The sequence below is a fragment of the Triticum urartu genome, chromosome 3 (assembly GCF_003073215.2).
Source record: "Triticum urartu cultivar G1812 chromosome 3, Tu2.1, whole genome shotgun sequence".
Classification (NCBI taxonomy): Eukaryota; Viridiplantae; Streptophyta; class Magnoliopsida; order Poales; family Poaceae; genus Triticum; species Triticum urartu.
Window position 1 is genome coordinate 124,240,838 of NC_053024.1, and position 20,926 is coordinate 124,261,763.

A 20,926-nucleotide genomic window follows, 5' to 3' on the forward strand; every position below is an offset into this window, starting at 1 on the left:
TAGTTAAATTTACGGTTAAAGTTAAAGCACGTGGATAGAGGAAGCACTACATTGTGGAATGGAGGGAGTACCTACGTACTACTCCCTCCGTTCCTAAATATTTGTTTTTCTAGACATTTCAAATAACTACTATATATGGATGTATGTGGACATATTTTAGAGTGTAGATTCACTCATTTTGCTTCGTATGTAGTCATTTGTTGAAATGCCTAAAACAGAGAGAGTATTTAGGAACGGAGAGAGTAGTAAATATTGTAGTTTTTCAATACTTTGGTTTTTTTAATACTTTACTATCAAACACAGCCAACCTCTATGAGAAGGGGATGCAATAGAGTGATTGTAGATATATCTCACAAAACCATAGCCCAGATAAACTCTACGAAAGAACTAATGAAGTACCAGTGCTTATGTTGTTTCCTACATTTCAGACTCAGAACTAATGGAATACAAAAGTTTTAAAAAATCACTTCCTAAACATCACTTTCATACGTCGCACACAACAACCTCGTGCAATGACTTCTTCCCGTGTGATGAAATCAACTATGAGAACGAGTCATAAAAAACTACCCTATGATCGGACTACATATATGTAATGACCTAAACTTTAGTCCAGTGAGTACTGACCGAGAAGCTCGCCTGCTGTGACCCGAAGTCTTCCTACCGAATTCCTCAAAGTAGACAAAAGTCTTCCATGCATGCACACGCTCAACAACTCATGAGCCACCAGCCACAACGACGACACGCTAACCCACGCGTCGAACAAGGCGGAGCGCCGGCCTATATAAACATGAGCTCCGGTGCATATGTATTCCACACAAGCATAGAGTCTAATCAGGCTCTAAGATACAGTAATCAAGATGGCTTCTTCCACGCCTTACCTTGTCGTGCTCTTGTGCCTCACCAGCCTCCTGCAGGCATCGCTGATGGCGGGTTTTGAGCTGCCGGAATCCGAGGTGAGAAGCAGGTTTTCCAAGTGGATGACCAAGTACTCGAAGCGCTACTCATGCCATGAGGAGGAGGAGAAGCGGTTCGGGGTCTTCAAGACGAACACCAACTCCATCGGCGCTTTCGCCAGCCAGACTACGGTCAACGCCGTCGTGGGTGGGTTCGGGCCGCAGACCGTCACCACGGTCAGGGTGGGCATGAACAGGTTCGGCGACCTCAACCCCAGCGAGGTCGTCGAGCAGTTCACCGGGTTCAACAACACCGCCTTCCGCACCCCCAAGCCCTCGCCCCTCCCCTACCACTCCTGGAAGCCTTGCTGCGTCGACTGGCGCTCCAGCGGCGCCGTCACCGGCGTCAAGTTTCAAGGCTCTTGCTGTAAGTAAAGTCACGCTAGCTAGATATAGAACCGCTCCTACACCTCTGCTACGTTTACTTATGTTGTGCATGGACATGTCTATGGCAGTGTCGTGCTGGGCGTTCGCGGCGGTGGCGGCCATCGAAGGCATGAACAAGATCAGGACCGGCGAGCTGGTGTCGCTGTCGGAGCAGCAGCTCGTGGACTGCGACACCGGGAGCAGCGGCTGCAGCGGCGGGCGCTCCGACACGGCGCTCGGCCTCGCGGCAGCCCGCGGCGGCCTCACATCGGAGGCCAAGTACCCGTACAGCGGCATGCAGGGCAGCTGTGACGTGGACAAGCAGCTGTTCGACAACGAGGTGTCCGTCAAGGGCTTCAAGGCCGTGCCGCCCAACGACGAGCATCAGCTGGCGCTTGCCGTGGCGATGCAGCCCGTGACGGTGTACATCGACGCCAGCGCGTGGGAGTTTCAGTTCTACACCGGCGGCATCTACCGCGGCCCTTGCTCCTCCGACGCGGCGAGGGTGAACCACGCCGTCACCATCGTCGGCTACTGCGAAGGCCCCGGCGAGAACAACAAGTACTGGATCGCCAAGAACTCGTGGAGCAACGACTGGGGTGACCAGGGCTACATTTACCTCGCCAAGGACGTGTCATGGCGGACGGGCACCTGCGGCCTCGCCACCTCGCCCTTCTACCCGACAGTTTGACCGATTCCGGCTTGCCGGCGGGGCTTTTGCATTCGCCAACTGCTTATGTTGTTTTATTTTATTTGAGAGAGGCCAATTGCTTATGTTAAGTACTAGTCCGTCGATCACACATACGCCACCAAATGATTGATGGCTGTGTGGTAGGAGTATTTTTTTTTAAGCTGTGATAATGCGCAATAAGATATTAATAAAGTACAGAATCATTTGGCTCAAGCTGTTTTTGGCATTGTGGATTGTGTTAATCCCATCTGTTCTCTCCGGTTTTTGTTTATGGTTATGCTATGTCTCAGTTGACTCGGTCGACGAGATTAGCCGTTCAAAAAATTGAGCAAAAATTAGCCGTTCAATTTCATTGACGAGATTAGTATGTCTCCCGCTACGTGGGTTGTGGGCTGTGCCTTGCGGCCATTTCTTTTGTTCTTTTTTGGGTTTTTTCTCAGTCCTCCCACATAAAACTTTTTATTTTCTTTTTTTGTTGGGCTTGTGTGCACCGTGTAAGTACAGAAGAATAAAGTTAATGCGGCAGCTCACTCTATGTGTATGTATACAGTATACACGTGTACTTGTCCAGCCTTTTAACTTTCTTTTTAGTATATTTTCCTTTTATTTCATTACTTGTATTTCTACTTTTTATTTTTCTTGTTTAAGAAATATGGAACATTTAAAAATTTGAAGAACATACGTTTTGACATGCATGCCGATTTTTATTCTCACATGTTGTTGTCTTGTTTTTTTACTCTGAGATGTGGTTGCATTTTCTACATGGATATTTTTTATTCCTTATTTGTGTCTTGTCTATTTATTTATTTACTTTGTTTCTTCATGTATTACCCAAAAATAATTTTTTTCATTGTGTTCATATGCTCGGTTTTTTTTCCTTTTTCACGGCCATACACTGTAAAGTTCGCACAAGGTTCCTGAATGGAGTGCAATGTATGGGAGAGGGTGGACAAGCTTTATTGCAGACACCAATCTATGAAAGGGTCAGGTGGTGCTCTTCGGTGGCGGGCAGCGGCAGAGAGGGGGGGGGGGGGGGGGGGGGGGCAGTTGCATGCCTGCCACTAGGCATGCAACTTCAAGTGTTGCCCTCGTTTGCAACTGGCATTTGTTTTATCAGAGGGCAGTGAGAGAGAGGAAGCAGTTACATGTCTGACAGTAGGCATGCAACTAAAAATTGTTGCCCTCAACTGCAACTGGTCTTTGTTTTCTCGAAGGACGGTGCGAGAGGGGGGCAGTTGCATGTTTGTCACTTGGCATGTAACTATAAATGTCGTCCTCGATTGCAACTGCATGCCTACACAAACGACTGCAATTGACCTTTTTGTTATGTCGAAGGACAGTGGGAAAGGGGCGCAGTTGCATGTCTGCCAAGGCCGTGCCGCCCAACGACGAGAATCAGCTAGCGCTTGCCGTGGCGCGGCAGTCCGTGACGGTGTACATCGACGCCATCGCGTGGGAGTTTCAGTTGTACACCTGTGGCATCTACCGCTTCCCTTGCTCATCCGAGGCGTCAGTGGCGGACCTAGCCCACTGGGCCAGGGTGGGCCAATAGTGTAATTTACATATATATTTATCTTTTCTTCTATTTTTTGGCCTTTATGCTACAATACTATAGAGGCTATTTTCATATCTCAGGATGGGCCGTGGCCCACCCTGTCCACCCCCTACCTCCGCCATTGCGAGGCGTCGAGGGTGAACCATGCCGTCACCATTGTCGGCTACAGTGAAGGTCCCGGCGAGAACAAGTACTGGATCGCCAAGAACTTGTGGAGCAACGGCTGGGGTGACTAGGGCTACATTTACCTAGCCAAGGACGTGTCATGGCGGACGGGCACCTGCGATCTCGCCACTTCGCCCTTCTACCCAACAGCTTGACCGATGCCGGCCAGCTTGCCGGAGGGGCTTTTGCATTCACCAACTGCTTATGTTGTTTTGTTTTATTTGAGAGAGGCCAATCAAGTTATGTTAAGTACTGGACTATAGTTCGTCGATCATACATACGTCACCAAATGATTGATGGATGTGTGGTATTGATTTTTTTCAGCTGTGGATAAGATATCAATAAAGTACAATGTCATTTGGCTTCTGCTGTTTTTGGCATTGCGGTGAATTGTGTTAATCCCATCTACCCTCCAGTTTTTGTTTATTTATAGTCTCTGATACACCTGCTTTTGCCGGACGCGAATTTGGTGAATATGGTTCCACCCACATTGTTTATGAATAGTAATTCAAAAAAAAAATACTAGAAAAAAAATCTGATTTCTTTTTTTAATATACATAGTCAACCAATATAGCCCGATCAAAATCGGAAAAATATTGACAATATATTCAAATAATGTTGATCTTGTATTTGAATAATTGTTAATCAAACATTTGAAAAATGGTAAGAATGTGTATAGAAAAAGTGTTGACCATGCATTAAAAAAGTGTTAAATCCATATTTGAAAAATGTTAATCAAGCATTTAGAAAAATAATAAAGATGTGTATAAAAATATTGACCATGTATTCAGAAAATGCTAAATTTGTATTAAAAACTGTTAAACGTGTATTAGAAAAATCTTCTTGACATATACAAAAAATGAATAATGAAAAGCTAAAGAAACAAAGAAAACCAAAAAGATGAAAACTAGAAAATAAAAAAATGGAAACCAAAGAAAAAACAGAATGAAAAATAATTCCAAAGAAACAGGTGCAAAAAAGAATGGAAAACAGTTAAAATCGATAAAGAAACATAGAATAACAAAAAAACACATTGAAAACAAGAGAAAAAAACCCGAAGAGAAAAAGAAGGAAAATGAGTAAGAAATGAAAAACTGATAAATACAATGAAAGAAACAAAGAAAAAACAAGAAAACGAAACAAAAAAACAGGGAAAACCGAATAAAAATGAAGCAAAAAGAAAGAAAAGAAAGAAAAATACCCAGTAAAAACTGGGAAACCAGGAAAAACTAGTTGAAACCAGGCTCGTTTCGCCTCAAGTATGTTGCGAGAGATCCTTCCGTCTCGTGTGAAGCAAGATATAGCCTTTGCGAGGAAGGAGGTCATGACGTGAGTTGTGCATAGGATCAGCGATTTTATTTGGTGGTGGGCCAGTGGCGTCGGTTACAAACTGTGAGGAGAAACGTTGACAAGGAGAGGACAAATCTACAGCGCACGCTTTGAATCAGACGGCTACAGAGACAATTAAGGTCACATGGAGGGTTGTGGATGCAGCAAAGCAATTCATGATTGTTACTGGGGTTTGTCTATATAAGATATATAGATTCAACAGCCGCAAACCGACCCCAAAAGTAACTACTAAGGGAGTAACATTTTTAACTTGCTATGGCCTATGGGAAACATTAAGCGTCAGCTCAGATGGGAAGAAACTCTTTAGTCCAAACAAACAAAAAAACTAATTGATACAAAGAGCAAATGGTAACTTTCTTTTATTAACAGAGGAAATGTGAATATCTGCATATATTTAAACTGAAATGCTAGTAGATAGGGGGAATAAGCAGCTGAAAACTTGTTGCAGATACCCTTGGCTGCACCAGATCAGTACAAAATTCAGGTCATGAAGAGAAAACTAGAAGAGCTTTACATAATTACATAATCTCAGCTCAGATTTAGAGTAATGCCGATACACCGACAGATGGTGCCGTAGAGATGCAAACCCTCAACATTTGCATTCTTTGAGATAGTAGTCAAGGAACTTTGGTTTACACGAGATTTTCTCCTATAATCAGAGACGCGGAATTTCGTGCAGATTTACAAGAGTTCCCAATCATCCTCCAGACCATCTGATGAACAAACGACTTCATAGCAAATATCTACTGATTTCTGTGGTCTAAAGGGGACAGCCTGATGCACATTCATATCCTTCTTTGACCACCAGAGTTTATTTGACAAGCTCCTCATCAACACTTTCTGCAAGGAGAAAACATCGGTTGCCATGCTTTTGCGTACAAAGTAAAAAAAAAAGCAAGAAGAATGGCGATAAAAGCAAGCAAAATGAGTATATATGAGATATTTATTTGCTTTCGAATGCAATTTCTCCAAGCATGTTTAGTAGATAAATTCAGAAAGAGTAATACAGCCTAGTTATTTCACACAAAAGGACATGATGCTGTAATTGCATTAATCTACTACCGCAACCAATTCTTATTATGACCACAGTACCACCATATTTCAAGTACTTGGTACCTTGAATGATGTGTTTTTAGGTTGAGGAACTGAGGATGCCTCTGCTTTGTTATATTTCATCAGCTCCTGGCCAACCCGGAGGTCTACATTAACAAAATCCGTGGTCTCGTCAGTAGACATATTTGGATCATCAGCACCAGTGAACACCTCTGCACTCAAGTAATGTGGAACAGTCCCAACAGACAAATTCTTTATGTAACCTATATTTAGCACACAGAAGCATTACATTATTGTCTGTATAAGTTAAGAGATTCAGAATATATTTTTTCGTTATTTGCCATTCTCTGGAAGCAGATTCAAATGTTGTGGAAAAACATAAAGTCATGTTCACACATTTCAGATTTTGGAAGGAAAAAAAGCTACAAACCGTGCTTTGTTGATTCTTCATGGCTGTTCGCACTGCATAATTCTGATTGCTCTTCACCATTTCCCTTTCCAAGCAGAATTGCTCCATCAAAAGCAACTGTCAAAACATAAAAGTCATTTATAAATATTATTATGAAAATTGAGGGATTAGAGGACATTATTTGCTAAGATTAAAATCAAGTAATGCTCCTTGTTGAAATTGATTATTTTCAGCTCAGCGTACCCCCTCAAGGATAAAGATGAGCAAAATGACAATTTCTTGATTGTTTACCTGAATGTCCTGAACCATGGAGTTCAACTTGCTCGATGATTTTATTTCCGTTTGCTTCTTCAGATATATAATCTTGGACTACGGTGGCTTGTTCTGTTAGGACATATTAATTCAATAAAATCAGTCGGTGAATTGAAGTATTGATGGCAGCAGGAAGTGGACAATAAATGTTATAGTCAGTAACGTGGCAATGGTCTGGCTCCATAATTCTGAAGAAATTACAGTACAGCTATTTTCTACTCCCTCCGTTCGTAAATATAAGTCTTTCTAGAGATTTCACCAAGTGACTACATACGGAGCAAAATGAGCGAATCTACAATCTAAAATATGTCTACATACATCCGTATGTTGTATTCCATTTGAAATGTCTAAAAAGACTTATATTTTGGAATGGAGGGAGTATTTGAGACAGCTAACCATGCTTTGCTACATCACAAGTAGTCAATTACATGTAAGTCTATATTGAAAGGCCTCTATGATCTGAGTAAATAAGATAAGGAAAGATAAACCCATACCAGGATATTGTCGTGGTGTTACAGAATTCCATTGATTCCATAATATAATTTCCTCGTCACTGCTATCAGAACCCCCTAGTGAATTGTGATTTTCAGGAGTGCAGTTATCTGAGAGATCCTCTGAATTGCAAAAAGTAACTTCCTCCTTGGTGTCAGCAGTTCTCTCAAGTGAAATGGGGTCTTCAGAAACACACATGGCTGCAGGCAAGAGAATAAACCATATGATCTGTTAGAACAATGGTGTCATCAAGGTTTGGTTTCTGGGCAATCAATACGAAAGCTAAGGGCCTGTTTGGTTTCTGCCTGCACTGACCCTGCCAAAGCATTGGCGAAGCCTTCGCCCGCCACCAGTTTGCCAATCGTTGGCGTAAAAATCAACGTTAAGCTGAACTAGGGGGCTGGGCAGGTTGGGGCTCGCCAAATAATTGGCTTCCATCCAAGCACTTGCCCATGGGAGTGGTCAACGCTAATAAATTGGCTGGGCAATTTGGGGTACCAATCGAAACGGCCCCTAAATGACAAGGAACTGGAACAGAAATCTAAGCAATCTTATGTGTGAGACAAACCTGGACTTGTAGATGAAACCGACTCTGTTTCATGAACATCAGTAGCAGTTGAGCCGAGAGAATGGTCTTCCGCGGTAACGAGAGATGAAGGATAACCAGAGAATTCTTCGTTAGGGTTAACTTGCTGCATTTTAACACATGTGGAGGGAGACTCGGTTATGGTACCGTTACTAGATGGATCAGTTAATGTCCCATGGTCTTTGTCCGGAAATTTATCATCAGGAGAGTGAGCGTAGATCAGCGCATGGATATCCTCAACTAGCTCAACAGCTTTATCGTGAGCAGAATCAAGATATTTGATCGGTAACTGTCAAATGTAAGACAAATCACTACCAAAGCATTGCCAAAAAATCATATGTCATGCTAAATATCTACCTGTAGGAATAAAATCAAGACAATTGTGCTAAGTGTGAAGGTAAGAAAGGCACTACCTCCATGAACTTCTTCATATTTTCTCCAAACCCATCAAACGTGATACCCATATCAAATCCATCCATGAGCGAAATAGAACCAATATAATCTGAATCCAGTCCTCTCGCCATTGGCTTTCCGTGTCAAGAAAAAGGCATAAATATCCTGTTTCTGCATTTAATGGTAGAAAATTTAACATTATTAAGCAGAAAAACATTAATTTTACCCCACATGATTGTACATTCTCGCATACCACATAGTCGAGGGTTGACTCCTGACTAAAGCACTGACGTAATAAACCATGAATAAAGCTCTTGGCACGACGATCACCAACTTGTGGTATTTGGCACTGAAGTTCTCTAAATTGGAGTATTTACCAACAATTTTTAAATATAACCTACTAGCAGGAAACTACCTTACAGCAAACAATTTTTTCCGCATATAACCTACTAACTGAAAATAAATAGGCATGCCTCTTGTTCCCGCTAGTAGGTGTTGATAATCCCTCGACCAAATAACACAGGGTAACATTTGTGGCGTTTATGTGGTTTTACGTTGATTTGAGGAGCAATTTTTTATGTCGCTGCCTACAGCCTCTGAAACCACCGAGCCGTTCATATATTTTGCTGCCTACAGCCTCTGAAACCCACCGAACCACAAGGGCCTGAAGTGAACTCCTCCCAAAATCCCAATAGAACCCCGGTACGCGGCCCTAAAAGGACTGACGGATTCAACAACATCAGTTGATCCGATTCAACAGCAGAGCACGTCAACACTAACAGGGGAACAGCAACGCCTCGGAAAAAATTGCAGAAAAAATCGAGCTGAAACACGAACAGACAATTTTTGGTTGTTCAGGGTTGAGACTGACTGACGGGCTAAAGCACTACTAAACCATGAGTAAAGCTATCTGCATGACGTCACCAACTTCTGGTAGTTGTTGATAATTCCTCGACCAAATTACATAGGGTAGCATTCCAGTAGCAACTTTTTTACGGCCTTCCATCCGCAAAAACACCGAGCCGTTCAGACATCATCAGGGAAACCAGGCAAAAATTATCCAAGGGCCTGAAGTGAACCCCTCCCAAAATCCCAACAGAACCCCAGTACGCGGCCCTCCCTAGAAAGAGTGGCGGATTCCACGACATCACTTGATCCGATTCAACAGCAGAGCACGCCAACACTAACAGAGGAACAGCAGCGCCGGGAAAAATCCCAAGAAAAATCGAGCTGAAAGACGAACAGCTGCCTGTCGATCGCCGCATCATCGAACTAATCGGGAACCTAATCACTTGCCAGAGCAGGAAAAAAACAACAGAGATACAAGAAAAGAGACGCTCTCACCTCTTGGTTGCCGCCGGCGGCCACAGGTGGCGCGCGGAGGGAGAGCTGCGGCCGCGGCTTCTAGGTTGTGGCCTTCGCACGCAGGAGAGAAGAACGAGACAACAACAACAAAAGGTCGAAAAGCTAGGGAGTATAATAATAATAGTATATAATAAATAAAAAAAATAAATACTACAGAAGAGCTCAAGTGCGAATCTTTTGGAGCACGAACTCCTCCCGTGTGCCTTGCGGCCCGAGTTTCTGCCGCCGAACCAACTCCCGTTCCCGTAGCCTTGTAGGCTTCTGATTCTGATCAAGCCGGTCGCCCTTTGGGATCGATCTCCTCCGTTGATACGAGTCCTCGAGTATGCAGTGTGTGTTGCGTTACATGGAAGGGAGTCTCTGACGGAGAACGCAAACACCCCGTGACAAAACTTATTATTATCCCTCTTCTTTTCGCGAAAAAGGCTACAAAAGTTATCCGAGTAGGAAAAGGACCTGCCGGATGACTGTGGTACGAGTTAGACATACGAGCATGTGGTTGGTTGCAAAACCGCGGATAGCGTTTGTTATTTTCCTTGGTCGAAAGAGTTAAAAATAAACAGCACTACGACACCAAAAAACAACTGCAACTATTACCGGGGACAAAATTTCGTGTTTTGACCCTTTTGACAAACAATTTCAGAATCTGACCCTAGTTTGAAATTTTCTCAGAATTTAACCCTTTTTCTTACCGTCAGGGCCTCTGACGGTAGGGTTAGACAGCCTACCGCCAGAGCCCCTGGCGGTAGGGTACTTATCCACGTCAACACGCGGAAACGGCCGCCGCCCCCTGGCGGTAGCCTGTCTAGCCCTACCGCCAGAGACCCTGGCGGTAGGGTCCGGGGCAGTTATTTCCGTCAAAACCCTCGCGCCCCTGCCCATCTCCCCCCCTCCCCCTCCCCCCCCCCCGTCGGCAGTTCTTATTTTTCTCCCCCAAGTCGCCCCTCTCTCCCTCTCTCCTCTCCTTCACTGCCCCCCTCGGATCTTCACCGTTTGTTGATCGTTTTTGCGGATCGAGATGGCCCCGAAGAGAGAAACGTAAGCTCCTCCAATCCCTCCAATTAGTTTTTGCAAACTTGCTTCCGATTCGACGCATTATTTGCTTGAAATCCCTCATATTTTTGAACTTAGATTGGATTTTTTTCACCTAAGATTGATTGTAGTTGTAGTTCTTAGTTCTTTAGTAACTACTGGTATTGGATATGAACTCTAATCAATAGTTCATATGTTAGTGTGAAGATGAACCCTAGTTCATAATTTTTTTTGTTAAAAAAATTATGATGTAATGTTGATATGAGGATGAACCCTAGTTTGATGATGCATGTTGATATGATGATATGATCTAGTGTGAAGATGAACCCTAGTTTGATGATGCATGTTGATATGATGATATGAAGATGTTGTTTGGAAAATTTTATTTAAAAATATGATGATATGATGTATGTTGGAGGATTTTTTTTTGATATGATGCATGTCGATATGATTTGATCCATCATGTGTAGTAGTAGTTGTTGGAGGAATATGCTTAAAATTTTATTTTGATATGATGCATGTTGATATGATTTGAGTTCATTTTTTGTTCATGTATCCTTTATGCTTATGGTGGTTTTGTTTATGAAATTTTATTAAGGCGGCCACCTCTTGCGGACAACATCGGCCCACGGTACTCCATGCTGGACTGGGCATTCAACAAGGGTCATCGTGCCCGGTTCATAGAGAACGGAGAGTTAAGTGATATGATTGAAATTTTGATGAAAGTTTTCGGATTGATGAAAATAATTTCCTAACTTTTGGCGTTCACTTTTTGACAGATGCTCCAGCCACTGCGCATGAGGGGTCACAGGGTTCATGGGCATATGGACTACGACGAGCGCTACGCGCCGTTCTTCAAGAGAGCTCGTCTGTTGGGTTTTGTGTTGAAGTTCAAGAATCAGCCGCCGACACTTGTCCACGCAGCTCTTACGACGTTGATTGACCGGTGGCGACCGGAGACCCATTCTTTCCATCTGCCATGCGGGGAGATGACGGTGACCCTCAAGGATTGGTCGATGATTACTGCCATGCCGATCGAGGGTCATGCACTCACCGGGCGAGTGGAGAGGACCAACTGGCAGCAGAGGGTTGCAGCCCTCATCGGCGACTACCCCGCTGTCAAGGGTAATCGTACATCCGGTGTGCCGTTGACCTGGCTCTCAGAGCACCGGCAGAAATGCCCCGAAGGCGCCGACGAGATGACCGTGGAGTGGTACGCGAGGGCCTACTTGTGGTATCTTCTCACGGAGGTCGTGTTTCCAGACAGCTCTGGGAACTCTGCCAACTGGTGGTATCTCTTCTTCCTAGCGGACTGGGAGTCAGGGTACAGTTGGGGGACCACATCTCTCGCCTACCTATACCGTTCAGTAAGAGAGGATCTAATTGCCAACCTACCTACGAAAGTGTGCCTATGACATTTTCTTATATCTGATCCTCATTTGATGTTTTGCAGCTTGACGACGCAACGCAGAGGACGGGAGACAAGTCCAATATGGGTGGCTTTGTCTGGGCCTTCTCCATTTGGATGTGGGAGCGGCTGTCGGTGGGGCGTCCGGAGAAGTTGCCAAGATGCCCGTGGGGTGCCTATAGCGAAGACGGCGACGAGACTCGACACCCCACCGTAGCTTACGAGTGGGACGTTGTCAAACTCTACACGGGCCTAAGCAAGACTTCGTACAAGACCTACACCAACGAGTTGGACGCTTTGACGCATACGCAAGTATATGAACTCGCTCAACACCTTTCTCTTTGATTCCACTTTTGACCGAGAGTGGGAACTTACCAATGTATATGTAACAGGTAAACTGGTGGCCGTATCATGACTGACAGTGGGGCTTTGATCTGAACATGATGTGCGATGCGGACCGTGGTCTCTGGCAGTGCATCGTGCCCATGATCTGTGTGTACGCCGTCGAGTGGCACTTGCCACACCGCGTGGCCATGCAGTTTGGGGTTTATCAGCATACCCCACCGGGCCAGCCCGCCGATACCGGCGGCCACGCTCTCCACCTGTGAGCGCTTTGTTCTCCGTGCCCATGATTTCATTATGCTTATCATGTTTCTTGTTGCTTACGATGATCTCATTGCACTTATGATGATTCTTGTTGCTTATGCCTTGCAGGATGAGCCGGCAGAAGAATCAGTCGATCACATACTGGGGAGAGGAGCATAAAACTCATGTGACGGAATGGAACCGACGGAGGTTCCGTAAAGACGTGGAGAGGAAAGTGACTAACTGGGATGCTTACGTGAGACGACACATGAGGTGGTACGATGATGGCCAGAAGCACCATCTTCGTCTCAGGCCTCGGTGGACGGCGGAAGACATCACAGAGCTGGAGAGGGATGACCCCAAGGAAGAGGCCTACCAGACCGGCATCAGAGACATGCACAGCGGATTTAGGGAGTTTGCACCCCTCATCAACAGAGTGGTAAGTTTGAACCGACGGCTGTAATTTAAATTAGTTTATTCGTCATCGTGACTGACTTATGCCGTTGCAGTCTGGTGATCTGAACAGATGCATCTTGGAAGCCTCAGATGCACTAGGTGATCTCCCCGGGAGCATAGAATCTGAGAACAAAGTGAGGGGGACGATGAAGGTACAATTTCAGCCTCCTCGGAACAGGTGCATCTTGTTCACTTGCAATCAGTCGATCTGATACTTATTATGCCCTTGTTTCATTGTGAGTGTAGAAGTTCGTGAAGCATTGTCGCAAGATGGTAGGGCTGCTTGGGTGTGCTGGAGCTGGGTCAGTTGAAGCTTACCAGCCTCTATCCACACAGGGTCTCATCGGCTCATCGAGCCATGCTCCCTCGTCGTCTAGGTTGGTTGGGGAGGAGGAGGATGCCACACATGAAGAAGGGGAGGAGGAGGAGAGCAACGGGGAGGAGGAGTACAATGAAGACTATGGACCTCCACCAACTCAAACATCTCAAGCATCTCAGCTGCCGAAGAGGAATCCGAAGAAGAAGGATTTGCTGAGTCCAGACCCTTTCCAGAGACCGGTTCCTCGCCGGCCCAAGAAGAAGACCGAAGAGACTCGTTCAAAGAGTAACGAGGACCGTACCTCCAAGAGGGGAAGGAGCAACTGATTATGCTCTTTGATACTTGGCTCTTTTAGTTTGGTTGAACTTTGTTTGGTTGAACTTGTCTACTGGTTGTGAAACTACGTGGAACTATGTGTTTGCTATTTGTGGATCCATGTGTTTGAAATGTTCCATGCACTTCAGGTTATCTTAATATGGATATATGTGATGCCCAAGTTTAATTGTTTAAAATCTATGATATTGCTGTCATATTTGTGAAACTTGCTGTGATATTGCTGGCATATTGAATTTGAGAAGAAGCAACCAAATGAACTTGAAAAAACAAAACAGAGGACCCTACCGCCAGGCACCCTGGCGGTAGGGTGAGACAACCTACCGCCAGCCCCCATGGCGGTAGGGTCAACCTACCGCCAGGGCCCTTTCATATTTCGTTACAGAAGCTATATACGGCAAAACACAAGACCCTACCGCCAGGGGTCCTGGCGGTAGCGTCAGACAACCTACCGCCATGGGGGCTGGCGGTAGGGTGAACCTACTGCCAGAGCCCTTGAATCTTTCATTACAGAATGTCTGCACGGAAAACCTTGCCACACCTTACCGCCAAAGGCACTGGCGGTAAGGTTAGACAACCTACCGCCAGGGACCCTAGCGGTAAGGTACTTATCCACGTCAGCACGCGGTGATGGCCGCCGTCCCCTCCGTCACACCCTACCGCTAGGGGCCCTGGACGGTAGGCTGTCTAACCCTACCGCCAGAGGCTCTGGCGGTAACAAAAGGGTCAAATCCCGAAAAAATTTCAAACAAGGGTCAGATCCTGAAATTGTTTGTCAAAAGGGTCAAAACACGAAATTTAGCCACTACCGGGACACAACCGTTGCTTTTTTTACATCAAAGTACTCTTTATTGCAAGGTGATCATAATAGTATCTTTTACAGGATTATTTTTTATGAGGTATTTTACAAGAGTATCAACAATCTCTACGAGTGGATCTTCCATCCACCCGTCCTCACCTTACTTCTCGCTAGTTTGGCTAAATTATGAGCAACACAATCAGTCTCTCTAGAAGTATAGTAAAAAAATAATATGTGGGAAATCACACGCAAGCAAATATATATCATCAAAAATGGCCACCGATAGACTGTAAGAGCAACCTCCATTCTTCATTATTTCTGTCACCTCGATGTTGTCGGATTTCACCTCTATGCGATTACACCTGACTGTAGTTGTCAAATTAAAACCAAACCATAAGGCCAGTGCCTCGGCCATAAGCGCATCTCTGCACCAATCGATTTTCCTATTTCCTGCCATGATGAATCTGGCTTCCGAGTATCTGATGACAGCGCCCTACAAGCCCTTGAGTAAGTCTGGGTCAAAAGTCTCGTCCATGTTTAGCTTCACATAGTTGCTCTTTGGTCTTTCCTAGCTATGTCGCTTAACAGTCGTCTTTGCATAACTTGCCATAATACAGGCCTTGTTTGGTTCAGTTTTTATCGACGGATTCTGCTTCCGCGCAGCATAATCTGAACCAAAAGGCGAACCCAGCAAAATCCAATTTCAGAAATCCGCTGCCAAAATCTGAACCAAAAGCGGAAGCAACCCATGACGTGCTTTCCAAAATCCGATTCCGCTGTGGGCCAAAATCTAAAAAAGTTGTATCAGCTGATTTGCCAAATGACCTACATCTTTTTTACATCAGATTTTCCACAGCTGTTTTTCCACAACAGATGTTTCACAGCTGCATTTAGAAATCCACAGCCGAACCAAACAGGGCCTAGTTAGCAACCAAAGCTCTGATTGCCATTGCTATGTACTTAGATTCCTGGACCTTTTCATTATGCACTAATTTTCTCCTCTCCCATCATAAATACCATGAACCAATAGCAATTGCTTCCGTTGAATTTCCCAAACCGAGGACCACACAACTATTGCTTGTGTGAAAACATTGCCAAAACATGGCTTTTGTGGAAAGTGTAGGACATTGAAAGAGATGACTCGACAGCACTATGGGAGCTCTTTTTTATTTATCTATATATTACTACGAGATTTGATCCTTGCAATTAACCGCCAAGGGATTGACAACCCCGTGTTTGCATTGGGTGCACTTATTTATTATTTTGTGTGTAGGTACTGCTAACGAGGTCTTGCGTGGTTTTCCTACTATATTGATAACCTTGGTTCTTAACTGATGGAAATACTTATCTCTATTGTACTGCATCATCCTCTCCTCTTCGGGAAAATCCCAACGCAACTCACAAGTAGCAGGAAGAATTTCTGGCGCCATTGCCGGGGAGACATCTGTTGGGGAACGTAGTATTTCAAAAAAATCCTACGATCACGCAAGATCTATCTAGGAGAAGCATAGTAACGAGCGGGGAGAGTGTGTCTACGTACCCTCGTAGACCGTAAGCGAAAGCGTTTAGTACCGCGGTTGATGTAGTCGAACGTCTTCGCGATCCAACCGATCCAAGTACTGAACGTACGGCACCTCCGTGTTCAGCACACGTTCAGCTCGATGCCATCCCTCGATCTCTTGATCCAGTTGAGGACGAGGGAGAGTTCTGTCAGCATGACAGCGTGACGACGGTGATGATGAAGTTACCGACGCAGGGCTTCGCCTAAGCACTACGACGATATGACCGAGGTGTGTAACTGTGGAGGGGGGCACCGCACACGATTAAGAGAAACTTGTGTGTTCTAGGGTGCCCCGGCCCCCGTATATAAAGGAGGGGAGGGGGAGGTTGGCCGGCCCTGTAGGGCGTGCCAGGAGGAGGGAGTCCTACTAGGACTCCAAGTCCTTGTAGGATTCCACCTAGAGGAAAGGGGGAAGAAGGAAGGAAGAGGGGGAAGGGAAGGAAAGGGGGGCGCCGCCCCCTTCCCCTAGTCCAATTCGGACCCAGGGGGCGGCCAGCCCCTTGTGGCCCTTCCTCTCTTCCCACTAAGGCCCATCAAGGCCCATTAGTTCCCTCGGGGGGTTCCGATAACCCTCCGGCACTCCGATAATTATCCGGTACCTCTCGGAACTCATCCGGTGTCCGAATAACATCATCCAATGTATCAATCTTTATGTCTCGACCATTTCAAGACTCCTCGTCATGTCTGTGATCTCATCTAGAACTCTGAACAATCTTCGGTCATCAAACCACATAACTCATAATACAAATCGTCATCAAACGTTAAGCGCGGACCCTATGGGTTCGAGAACTATGTAGACATGACCGAGACACATCTCCGGTCAATAACCAATAGCGGAACATGGATGCTCATATTGGCTTCTACATATTCTACGAAAATCTTTGTCGGTCAAACCGCATAACAACATACGTTGTTCCCTTTGTCATCGGTATGTTACTTGCCCGAAATTCGATCGTTGGTATCATCATACCTAGTTCAATCTCGTTATCGGCAAGTATCTTTACTCGTTCCGTAATGCATCATCCCGCAACTAACTCATTAGTCACATTTCTTGCAAGGCTTATAGTGATGAGCATTACTGAGAGGGCCCAAAGATACCTCTCTGAAACACGGAGTGACAAATCCTAATCTCGATCTATGCCAACTCAACAAGCACCATTGGAGACACCTGTAGAGCATATTTATAATCACCCAGTTACGTTGTGACGTTTGATAGCACACAAGGTGTTCCTCTGGTATTCGGGAGTTGCATAACCTCATAGTTAGAGGAACATGTATAAGTCATGAAGAAAGCAATAGCAATAAAACTAAATGATCATTATGCTAAGCTAACAGATGGGTCTTGTCCATCACATCATTCTAATGATGTGATCCCATTCATCAAATGACAACACATGTCTATTGCTACCTCTTGAACACTGCGTTGGTTTTTCCCTGAAGAGGAAAGGGTGATGCAGCAAAGTAGCGTAAGTATTTCCCTCAATTTTTGAGAACCAAGGTATCAATCCAGTAGGAGACTACACGCAAGTCCCTCGTACCTGCACAAACAAATAAGAACCTCGCAACCAATGTGATAAAGGGGTTGTCAATCCCTTCACAGTCACTTACGAGAGTGAGATCTGATAGAGATAATAATAATAAGATAAATATTTTTGGTATTTTTATGATATAGATTGGAATATAAAGATTGCAAAATAAATGGTGCCAGAAATAGCTAGTTGACAGGAGATTAATATAATAGAGAATAGACCCGGGGGCCATAGGTTTCACTAGTGGCTTATCTCAAGATAGCATAAGTATTACAGTGGGTGAACAAATTACTGTCGAGCAATTGATAGAAAAGTGCATAATTATGAGAATATCTAGGCATGATCATGTATATAGGCATCACGTCCGCGACAAGTAGACCAAAATGATTCTGCATCTACTACTATTACTCCACACATCGACTGCTATCCAGCATGCATCTAGAATATTAAGTTCATAAGAACAGAGTAACGCATTAGGCAAGATGACATGGTGTAGAGGGATACACTCAAGCAATATGATATAAACCCCATCTTTTTATCCTCGATGGCAACAATACAATACGTGCCTTGCTGCCCCTGCTGTCACTGGGAAAGGACACCACAAGATTGAACCCAAAGCTAAGCACTTCTCCCATTGCAAGAAAGATCAATCTATTAGGCCAAACCAAACTGATAATTCGAAGAGACTTGCAAAGATAACCAATCATACATATAAGAATTCAGAGAAGAACCAAATATTGTTCATAGATATAATAGATCTCCAAGAAGATCGAGGAGAACTTTATATTGAGATCCAAATAGAGGGAAGAAGCCATCTAGCTAATAACTATGGACCCGAAGGTCTGAAGTAAACTACTCACACATCATCGGAGAGGCTATGGTGTTGATGTAGAAGCCCTCCGTGATTGATTCCCCCTCCGGCGGAGTTTCGGAAAAGGCCCTAAGATGGAATCTCTTGGGTACAGAAGGTTGCGGCTGTGGAAATAGGGTTTCGTGGTGCTCCTGGATGTTTTCAGGGTATGTGGACATATATAGGAGGAAGAAGTAGGTCGGTGGAGCCACGAGGGGCCCACGAGGGTGGGGGGCGCGCCCAGGGGGCAGGTGCGCCTCCCTGCCTCGTGGCCTCCTCGTTGATTTCTTGACGTCCACTCCAAGTCCTCTGGATCACGTTTGTTCCAAAGATAACTCTCCCGAAGGTTTCATTCCATTTTGATTCCGTTTGATATTCCTTTTCTACGAAACACTGAAATAGGCAAAAAAAACAGCAATTTGCACTAGGCCTTGTGTTAGTAGGTTAGTCCCAAAAGTAATATAGAAGTGTATAAATAAGCCCATTAACATCCAAAACAGATAATATAATAGCATGGAACAATCAAAAATTATAGATACGTTCTTTTTCACATTAGATTTTCCACAACCGTTTTCCCGCAACAGTTTTTTCACAGCTGCTTTTAGAAATCCACAACCGAACCAAACAGGGCCGGAGACGTATCAAGCATCCCCAAGCTTAATTCCTGCTCGTCCTCGAGTAGGTAAATGATAAAAACAGAATTTTTGATGTGGAATGCTACCTAGCATAATTCTCAATGTAATCTTCTTTATTGTGGCATGAATGTTCAGATCCGAATGTTTCAAGACAAAAGTTTAATATTGACATAAAAATAGTAATACTTCAAGCATACTAACAAAGAAATTATGTCTTCTCAAAATAACATGGCCAAAGAAAGTTATCCCTACAAAATCATATAGTCTGGTTATGCTCTATCTTCATCACACAAAATATTTAAATCATGCACAACCCCGATGACAAGCCAAGCAATTGTTTCATACTTTTGATGTTCTCAAACTTTTCAATCTTCACACAATACATGAGCATGAGCCATGGACATAGCACTATAGGTGGAATAGAATGGTGGTTGTGGAGAAGACAAAAAGGAGAAGATAGTCTCACATCAACTAGGAGTATCAACGGGCTATGGAGATGCCCATCAATAGATATCAATGTGAGTGAGTAGGGATTGCCATGCAACGGATCCACTAGAGATATAAGTGTATGAAATCTCAACAAAAGAAACTAAGTGGGTGTGCATCCAACTTGCTTGCTCACGAAGACCTAGGGCATTTTGAGGAAGCCCATCATTGGAATATACAAGCCAAGTTCTATAATATAAAATTCCCACTAGTATATGAAAGTGACAACATAGGAGACTCTCTATCATGAAGATCATGGTGCTACTTTGAAGCACAAGTGTGGTAAACGGATAGTAGCATTGTCCCTTCTCTCTTTTTCTCTCATTTTTTTCCCTTTTTTCTTTTTTATTTGGGCCTTTTTTATGGCCTCTTTTTTTTCGTTCGGAGTCTCATCCCGACTTATAGGGGGATCATAGTCTCCATCATCCTTTCCTCACTTGGGACAATGCTCTAATAATGATGATCATCACACTTTTATTTAATTACAACTCAAAGATTACAACTCAATACTTAGAACAAAATATGACTCCATGTGAATGCCTCGGCGGTGTACCGAGATATGCAATGAATCAAGAGTGACATGTATCAAAGAATTATGAATGGTGGCTTTGCCACAAATACGATGTCAACTACATAATCATGCGAACCAATATGACAATGATGAAGTGTGTCATAACAAATGGAACGGTGGAAAGTTGCATGGCAATATATCTCAGAATGGCTATGGAAATGCCATAATAGGTAGGTATGGTGGCTGTTTTGAGGAAGGTATATGGTGGGTTTATGGTACCGGCAAAAGTTGCGCAGTACTAGAGAGGCTAGCAATGGTGGAAGGGTGAGAGTGTGTATAATCCATGGACTCACCATTAGTCATAAAGAACTCACATAATTATTGCAAAAATTTATTAGTTATCGAAAAAAGTACTACGCGCATTATCGGTGTCAAAACCGGCGGATCTCGGGTAGGGGGTCCCGAACTGCGCGTCTAGGTCGGATGGTAACAGGAGGCAGGGGACACGATGTTTTACCCAGGTTCGGGCCCTCTTGATGGAGGTAAAACCCTACGCCCTGCTTGATTAATATTGATGATATGGGTAGTACAAGAGTAGATCTACCACGAGATCAAGGAGGCTAAACCCTAGAAGCTAGCCTATGGTATGATTGTTTTTTCGTCCTACGGACTAAAACTCTCTGGTTTATATAGACACCGGAGAGGGCTAGGGTTACACAGAGTCGGTTACAA

General features: G+C 44.3%; 2 protein-coding genes across 4 annotated transcripts; one reads left to right on the plus strand and one right to left on the minus strand.

Moving 5' to 3' along the window:
- The first annotated feature begins 813 nt into the window (after positions 1-813).
- LOC125548154 (ervatamin-B-like) lies at positions 814-2,223 on the plus strand. Its single transcript, XM_048711829.1, has 2 exons — positions 814-1,320; positions 1,409-2,223. Exons 1-2 carry the CDS (start codon positions 858-860, stop codon positions 2,008-2,010), a joined length of 1,065 nt encoding a protein of 354 aa, XP_048567786.1. The 5' UTR covers positions 814-857; the 3' UTR covers positions 2,011-2,223.
- A 3,200-nt stretch (positions 2,224-5,423) lies between these two features.
- LOC125543245 lies at positions 5,424-9,975 on the minus strand. Of its 3 annotated transcripts, XM_048706532.1 has the most exons (9): positions 9,670-9,975; positions 8,346-8,496; positions 8,080-8,221; positions 7,915-7,980; positions 7,349-7,546; positions 6,834-6,926; positions 6,564-6,659; positions 6,197-6,396; positions 5,424-5,920 (listed from the first exon to the last, which is right to left on the minus strand). In XM_048706532.1, exons 2-9 carry the CDS (start codon positions 8,454-8,456, stop codon positions 5,762-5,764), a joined length of 1,065 nt encoding a protein of 354 aa, XP_048562489.1. In that variant the 5' UTR covers positions 8,457-8,496; positions 9,670-9,975; the 3' UTR covers positions 5,424-5,761. The 3 variants fall into 3 exon arrangements, with proteins under 3 accessions (XP_048562489.1, XP_048562488.1, XP_048562490.1); XM_048706531.1 differs by having other exon boundaries at positions 7,915-8,221; positions 9,670-9,974; XM_048706533.1 differs by having other exon boundaries at positions 6,197-6,279; positions 7,915-8,221; positions 9,670-9,962.
- Positions 9,976-20,926: the final 10,951 nt, after the last annotated feature.